Raw genomic sequence first — 8,865 nt, 5'->3', positions numbered from 1 at the left:
ATAGCTGGGTCATATGGTAGATCTATCTGCAATTGTTTGAGGAACCTCCATACCATTTTCCATAGAGGCTGCACCATTTTGCAGTCCCACCAACAATGTATGAGAATTCCTTTTTCTCCGCAACCTCACCAGCATTTATCGTTCAGAAGGACTGATTTAAAAAAAAAAAAAAAAAACTTTTATAATAAAGTGTGTGAGACAGATTGAAATTGTATTGCATTTCTTTTTAACTATTAATTCTTATAGCTTACTCCCTTTTGTTGAGTTATTTAAGCCATTATAAACATTCAGGTACTTAAACCGTGCTCCCATTGCTCATTTAACTGAGGTGTTCCTTCTCTAAAAACTGAGTAATGATGTTCTTTACCAAATTCAGAAAAGAAAAAAAAATTAGTTGGATAAAAATTTTTAGAAATTAATTTCCCTTTATTATTTTGAAAAACCATTTATCTACTGTTTAATCTAGAGAACTATCATTATGGTAAACTTAAAATATGTTTCAAACATTTGTTTATCTTTAAGTATATGGACTATTTAAATACTAATGTTGAGGAACATAAATATGTTATTGTCTTATCATACATAGGTAACTGATCTATCGTAAGAATTTTTAAAAAGACAAATACCATCAAGGAAAACATTCTTGTTCCTTTAGTTATTTGGAAATATAAATTATATTGGTGTCCTGAGTTTTTACTACTTAAATGGCATATTTTTGGGTCTTTGAAACTTATGATATTAATATCCTCACAAATTAGGGTAATATTCACATTTTGTAATATTTGATATCTATAATATATATGTAATTTATGAAGAATAATTTAAAATAAATCTACCCCCCAACTTAAGAACCAGAACATTACTATTATTTTTGAAGCTACCTTGATGCTCCTTTTCCTGTCTCTTGTCCCCTCCCAGTTAACCACTACCTTGAATTGTATATTTATCATCCTTTTGATTAAAGAAAAAGTTTATTATATATCATGTATGTATTTCTAAATAATGTATTGTATAACTTTGCTTATTTTTGAACTTTAAAAGTATATCATACTCTGTGTAGTCTTCTGTGCCTTGCCTATTTCTCTAAATAATAGAAATAATTATATTTCTATGATTCATTCTTGTTTTGCATATAGCTGTAGGTCTCTCATTTTCACTGTTATATACAGTTGCTTTTTAGGAGTAAACTATTATTTGTCCACTCTTCTGTTGCTGCATTGTTGGTTGGTCCCTTTGTTCCTTTCTTTCCTCCCTCCTTTCTTCCTTCCTTCTTTCTCCCTACTTTCCGCTCTCTGTCCTTTCCTTTTTTATTAAACAGTGATGCTATGAACATTTTTGTATGTGTTTTTTTGGTATTGGGACATAAGGTGTGGAGATGTTCAGCTTTACGTGGCAATGACCAGTTGTTACAAAGGTAGTTGTGCAGGTTTACGTTCCCATTAGCAGTGTATTAGAATGCCTGTTCCATACCCTACCAACACTGATGTAATTAGGCTTCTTAATTGTTTTCAGTCTAGTTGATATGAAATGGTATTTTATAGTCTTTATTTGCATTTCCTAATTAATAATGAAGTTGAGCATCTTTTTATGTTTATTGCTTTTTTTTTTCCTGTTTTTCTATTGATTTTTTAAGAGTTCTTTTAAATAGTAATCCTTTTGCGTTTATTCATAATAACTATCTTCTCCCAATTTGTAGCTTATCTTCTTTTCTTTGTGGAATCTTGATGAGCAGTAATTCTTAATTTTAATATATTTCAATTTATTGATTTTTTATAAAGGATTAGCACTTAAAAAATGATTGGTTAAAAAAATAGTTTCCTTTTGGTGCTCGTAATAGTCTCCTATATTTTCTTCTAAAAATGTTCTACGTTTTACTTTCACATTTAGGTCTTTTCACATATACTGAGGGTAGGATTGCAGTTTCATATATTTCTTTTTTTTTTTGTCTTTTGTCTTTTTTCTGTGTCCGCGAACGGATCGCAACCCTCAGTGTTGCCCCCGTACCGGACCGGGGACCGGCAACGGGATCGCAAGCCTCGGTGTTGCTCCCGCGCCTCGCTCAGCCAGTGAGCGGGAGCCGGTCTGTATGTGGGATCCGAACCCTCGGACGGGAGCGCCGCCGCGCTTCCCAAGCGGCGCACTATCCAGTGCGCCACCGGGCCGGCCCCGCAGTTTCATATATTTCTTCTTTTTTTTGTCTTTTGTCTTTTTTCTGTGTCCGCGAACGGATCGCAACCCTCAGTGTTGCCCCCGTACCGGACCGGGGACCGGCAACGGGATCGCAAGCCTCGGTGTTGCTCCCGCGCCTCGCTCAGCCAGTGAGCGGGAGCCGGTCTGTATGTGGGATCCGAACCCTCGGACGGGAGCGCCGCCGCGCTTCCCAAGCGGCGCACTATCCAGTGCGCCACCGGGCCGGCCCCGCAGTTTCATATATTTCCATGTGAACATCCCAATTGTTCCAGCCATGTTTATGGAGTAGCCATGCTTTCCCCATGGATCTGCAGTGTCATCATTGCCGTATGTCAAGTTTGTGTGGATCGTTTTCTCATCTCTCTGTTTGTTACACTGGTCTACTCCTATCCCCGCGTTCATTCCACACTGTAATTACTATGGCATTATGATTATAATGTCTTGATATTTGGTGTAGAGCATATTCTCCTACCTTATTATTCTTCAGGAATGTCTTGGATATTCTTGGATTTTGGTTCATCAGTATAAATTTTAGAATCATCTCAAATTACTTCAAACATCCTGTTGGTATTTTAATTAGAATTGCATTGGATTTGTAGATCAGTTTGGAGAGAAGTATATCGTTATGTTTTTGTGTCTTATTAGATGAATGTAAGATATCTCCACTTAAGTCTTCATTAATGTCTGTAGAGCTCTAGGGCTAGGGTCTGGTACTCACAGACCCCTCCAGCCCATTCACAAACCCTTCACACGCAGGTGTATGAGCTAGGTAACTGGCAGAAAGGTCCCTGGAGCCTTGGTTGAAGTAGGAACAGTTTTTATTCAGCACACACACATCTAGGAGCTAGGCAGTACAAAGGAGAAACTCAGAAACTCAACTGCTATGGGCAAAGTCCAAAGAAAAACTGAAAACTGAGCAACTGCCAGCAGAGTAAACATGCTCTGTTTTTAGACGAGCTCTCTTGTGGCCAGCCTGCTTCAAACTGCAGAACACACAATAGCAGTTAACTAGAAAGATACATAGGTGCACATGCACACCAACTCCGGCCACACACAATTTGTTTACAAGAAATGTCGAGGATGCCCAACTAAATTATTCTCTTTTCCCCACAATGTCTTTGAAGACAGTGTTAACAACTTTCTGCATCTGTGTCTTGTACGTCTGTTAGATTTTTGTGTGTGTTTTTTGTTGTCGGTTTATAGTAAAGCAGCCACCTTGCTAAATTTTTATTTCTATCAATGTTTCTAGATTGTTTTGAGTTTTCTGTGTAGACCCTCATGTCATCTGAGAATAATGTCAGTTTGGTTTCTTTGTTTCCAGTCTTTTTACCTTGTCTTTCATGTGGAACTGCATCAGCAAGGACCTCTAGTATAATACTGAGGAAAATAAAGTGTGATACTGGGCATTCTTGTTCCTTGTACTAAAGGGAATGCTACTAATGTTTCACCATTAAGAATTTTTTAAATTTTTAATTAATTTTTTAATTGGCATATTCATAATTACAAAAGTTCAATGTATAATTGTGGTTCGTTCTTTCCCTCTCCCTCCATCTCTCTCCCTCCCCCTCCCTCCCTCCCTCCCTTTCCCTCTCTCTCTCTCTCCCTCTTCCTTCCTTTTTTGGCACCTAGTTATGAGTGAGAACATGTGTTATTTTTCTTTCTGTGTCTGGCTTATTTCACTTAACATAATTTTCTCCAAGCTCATCCATGTTGCTGCGAATGGCAGAATTTCATTCTTTTTTATGGCTGACTAGTATTCCATTGTGTATATGTATGCCACATTTTCCTTATGCAGTTGTCTGTTGATGGACATTTAGGTTGGTTCCATAGTTTAGCTATTGTAAATAGAGCTGTGATGAACATGGGAGTGCAGGCATCCCTTTGACATGATGATTTCCATTCCTTTGGATATACCCAATAGTGGGATTGCTGAATCATATGGTAGTTCTGTCTGTAGTTGTTTGAGAAATGTCCATGCTGTGTTCCGTAATGATTGTAGTAATTTAACAGTCCTACTGACAGTGTAGAAGAGTTCCCTTTCCTCACATCCTTGCCAGCATTTGCTGTTCTCCGTCTTTTTAATAGTGGCTAATCTAACTGTGGTGAGATGATATCTCAGTGTGGTTTTGATTTGCATTTCTCTGATGATTACTGATGTTGAGCATTTTTTTCATGTATCTGTTGGCTGTTCGTGTATCTTCCTTTGAAAAATATCTGTTCATCTCCTTTGCCTATTTTTTAATTGAATTATTTGTCTTTTTATTGTGTAGTTTTTTGTGTTCCTTACATATTCTGGATATTAATCCCTTGTTGGACGTATAGTTTGAAAATATTTTCTCCCATACCATAGGTTGTCTTTCTGCTCTGTTGATTGTTTCCTTTGCTGTGCAGAAGCTTTTTAGTTTGATATAATCCCATTTGTTTATTTTTTCTTTTGTTGCTTGTGCTTTTGGATTCTTAAGCCTTTGCTCAGTTCTACTTCCTGAAGTCTTCCCCCTATGTTTTCTTTTAGTAATTTTATGGTTTCAGGTCTTATATTTAATTCTTTAATCCATTTTGACTTGATTTTGTAATATGGTGAGAGGTCCGGGTCCAGTTTCATTCTTCTGCATATGGATTTTCCTAGCACCATTTATTCAAGAGGCAGTCTTTTCCCCAATGTATGTTCTTGCAGTCTTTGTCAGAAATCAGTTGGCTGTAAGTATATGGGTCAATTCCTAGGTTTTCTGTTCTGTTCCATTGGTTCGAGTGTCTTTTTTTATTCCAGTACCATGCTGTTTTGGTTACAATAGCTTTGTAATATAATTGAAGCCAGGTAGTGTTATGCCTCTGACTTTATTTATTCATTTTTTTTGCTCAGGATTGCTTTGGCTATTCAGGGTCTTTTGTTGTTGCATTAAGAATTATTGCTTTTAGTAGGCTTAATTAAATAAGAGAAGGTGCATAACATGCTTTATGGTGAGAAGTAAATATCTTTTTTCAGGGATTTCAGAAGCAAATTTTGAAGTTTTGGTTTAATAAATCATTTTTATATATTTATTTTAACTTTTTTAAATTGCAGATTTGCTGTTGCTGAGTCTGATTGTAATTTAGCAATTGCCTTGAATAGAAATTATACAAAGGCTTATGCCAGACGAGGTGCTGCTCGATTTGCCTTGAGGAAATTAGAAGATGCCAAAAAAGGTATTATATTTTCCATGTCATCATTCTCTGAAAATTCTTTAACAGTTTTTTCTAACAGAAAATATGCAAAGAATACTAAGTAATCACAGTCACTACCTTCAGAAAGCTTTCTATATTTGAACAGAGCTCAGTTTAGCAATTTAAAAGTTATCTTGATGTTTTGGGAAGGAATGCATTATTTGCTACCAGTCAGACTTTGGTTCAAATTCTCATTCCACTGTATATTAGCTGTGTGTGACCAGTATCTTCTCTGATTTTAAGTTTTTCATCTGTAAAATAGGGATTAAAACATCTTGTTGGCTTTTGTGAAGCTTTGTGAGGCAAGAGGTATTATATGTAAAGCTCTTAAAATTATTACGTTTATTTGTAAGTTCTAAGCCTTTTATTATTCCATAAAATGGGTTTGTGTGGTATAAATCACTAATCTGAATAAAGCTGATACCTGATTGGATTTTGTTGCATCTTGGTTTTATGATGTACAACTTATGATAGCAAGTATCCTTCTTGTGGCTGGGGGAAAAAAATGGTTTGTCATAGGATTCTATCAGGATTTTGTTTGCTCTGGGGGAGAACGGGGAAAGTCGAGTAGCCTAATGTTAGTATTTCTTAGATCCTCCTTTATTTTGCTATAGGATAGTTGCCTATATGTCACATGCAGCAAATGATTATAGTTTTTCATAGGCTTTTAGATATCATCTATCTTTCAAAAATGCTTGATCTTCTATTTTACTTAGATTATGAAAAAGTATTAGAACTGGAACCAAATAATTTTGAAGCATCCAATGAACTCAGGAAAGTTAACCAGGTAAACTATGGTTATTTAAATTAAGTGCATTGCTCATGATCTTTTTGTGATGAAGTAAACCTTTTCTCATAGAATTTGTACTGTAGACTTCTTAACTTTAAAAAAATGTTTTGCATGTTTCTTTGATTTTGTACTTTTAACTTGCTTTATTTTTAGTTTGTATCTTAGCGAAAACAATACTAACATTAAAAAAAATAGTTATTACTTAAATATGAAATTACTTGTCTAATGATACAGAGCAGTTGTGTATTTCTTTCACTTTGCCTTGGAATCATAGTTATAATTGTTTTGCAGTCATTTAAACATTGAGAAAAAAGTGACAATGATTGGGGACAATGTGCTTTTAAATATTACCATTACATATTGCACATAAAATCTGTTGGTAAAGATATCAAATTGATTAGAATTGTGAACTGTATTTTATATTTTTGTATTTTGTCTTAGGTCAGATAATGACTATGAATATTAAATTTGGTGATGCGGCCTTAATTAACTGTTTTATGTTTGAAAATAACTCCTAGTATACTGCTTAGCCTATGTACAAATTTAGTAAATATTTGTTGAGTAAATAGATGAAGAACTACCTATAGTGGATACTAATTTTAATTAGAATAAGAAGCACATTAAATTTATTATATACTTTTTTGCTTTCTACTTTAATAGAAAGATTTAGAGTAGAAAATGTTATTTCAAGTATTAATTTGAAATGTGGCAGAAGTTCTCATATATTTGAGTAATTTACATTTAAAAGCAAATATGTATGCATTTGCATTACTTGTTTTATTTTAGTTGACTGCTATGTCTCCTAGGCTTTAACATCCAAAGAAAACTCATACCCAAAGGAAGATGACATATTGATTAAGCCAACTGAAGGAGAGAAAAAACAAATTGAAGAACAACAGAATAAGCAGCAGGCTATTTCAGAGAAAGATCTGGTAATCCAAAGGGATTCCAACATATAATGTATATGTTTTGCTGAGTGTATTACTTGTAGTTTTGTGTATGTCAGTTAGGTTTCTGTCTTCTCTAATATTAAAATTCTCTTTAGTAGGAGCTGGAATTAAATACATTAAAACCTCTGGAGCCTACTAATTCAAAATTTGAGTAATTGATGACAATACATAAATTTTTAGAAAACATAATTATAGAAATGTTTGTTTAGGGAACAAACTACTTTCAAGTGTTTCAACATATATTACATACAGATGGTTATAAATTTAACATAGAAATAAATTACATTTCATTCTTATAATGTATTTTTTAAAATTAATTCACACTGCACCATTTCTGATTGAAATTCCTTTAAAATCCTGAGTTGAGATTTAATTTTTATATTTTTAGCCTTTCATGAACCCCTAAATACGTGTGGAATCATTACTGGTTGTGATATGTCTGACTGATTATAAATAAATGTTACAATGAAATCTGGCATACACATTTCAATACAATTCAATTTATCCTATATTTAGGCTTATTAATGTTACTGAAGAGTGGGTTATACAGTTTCGCCACTGTATTCTTTCACAAAAATTATTCGAGTTACAAATTATTTTGTACAGCTTCTAATGTACTAAAGACTTAGTATATTATTTGGGCCTTTATTAAAATGTGTTTTTAAATTTAAGCTTTGTATAATATTTAGTTAGTAGAATAATCGTGAATGCTGTAAAGTAATATAATATAGTAGCATACATATTTTTCCTTTATAGTTTTGAAAAGGGAATAAAATCACTATAAAAACCAACCCAAACAGATTTTAAAACATGGACTAGATTTTTAACAATTAAAATATATTTTAATTACTGGTATAATACTGATGAATATGCTTGTAGTGTTTCTTAAGATTTGAATTCAGTTGAATATTTCTTGATTCTTCTCCATACTTCTCTCCAAAATAATAGGGGAATGGATTTTTCAAAGAGGGGAAGTATGAAAGAGCAATTGAATGCTATACTAGAGGAATAGCAGCAGATGGCGCTAATGCCCTTCTTCCAGCTAACAGAGCAATGGCCTATCTGAAGATTCAGAAGTAAGTACTGGTTACATTTGAAAGCTTTTAGGGTGAAAATTTACCATAAATTGGCATATTAGCTAACCAGTAAATTAAAATTTAGTTTATTTACTCTTGAGCATTAAAGTTAAATGAGAGGGAAAAAAAAGTTAGTGTGTGTATGTACATGTATGTGTGGCATAGTACCAGGCACATAGTACATGTTTAGTAAATATTCTTGTTAATATTTTCCTACTTTTTTTTTTTTCCCTTTTTGTCTTTTTTCGTGACCGGTAACGGGATCACAACCCTCGGTGTCACACCCGTACCGCGACCGGCAACGGGATCGCAACCCTCGGTGTCGCACTCGCACCGTGCTCAACTAGTGAGTGGACCGGTCTCTATATGGGATCTGAACCCTCGGCAGGAGCACCGCCACACTCCCAAGCGCCGCACTCTACCGAGTGCACCACTGGGCCGGCCCAATATTTTCCTACTTTTAATAGTTGGTCATTATACAGTTTAACACTTCTGTAGTTGCTTATGTGTGTTATTCTGGATCGTTGGCTTAAAAATTATTTTTAACCATAGAACCCTTTGGGCATAGTCTTATCTGGAAGTGGTTTTTTTTTTTTTTCCTTTTTGTCTTTTTTCGTGACCGACAACGGATCGCAACCCTCAGTGTCGCGCCCGCACC

General features: G+C 34.6%; 1 protein-coding gene across 2 annotated transcripts in view; it reads left to right on the top strand.

Moving 5' to 3' along the window:
* Positions 1-8,865, top strand: part of RPAP3 (RNA polymerase II associated protein 3) — a 33,244-nt gene that overhangs the window by 10,850 nt on the left and 13,529 nt on the right. For both annotated transcript variants that reach the window (XM_008592443.1, XM_008592444.1), the window contains exons 6-9: positions 5,252-5,373; positions 6,108-6,178; positions 6,988-7,113; positions 8,080-8,207. In XM_008592443.1, coding sequence (XP_008590665.1) covers positions 5,252-5,373; positions 6,108-6,178; positions 6,988-7,113; positions 8,080-8,207 — 447 coding nt within the window. The remainder of the gene's footprint in view (positions 1-5,251; positions 5,374-6,107; positions 6,179-6,987; positions 7,114-8,079; positions 8,208-8,865) is intronic.

The sequence above is a fragment of the Galeopterus variegatus genome, unplaced genomic scaffold (assembly GCF_000696425.1).
Source record: "Galeopterus variegatus unplaced genomic scaffold, G_variegatus-3.0.2 Scaffold7932, whole genome shotgun sequence".
Classification (NCBI taxonomy): domain Eukaryota; kingdom Metazoa; phylum Chordata; class Mammalia; order Dermoptera; family Cynocephalidae; genus Galeopterus; species Galeopterus variegatus.
This window is presented reverse-complemented; position numbering and strand designations above follow the sequence as displayed.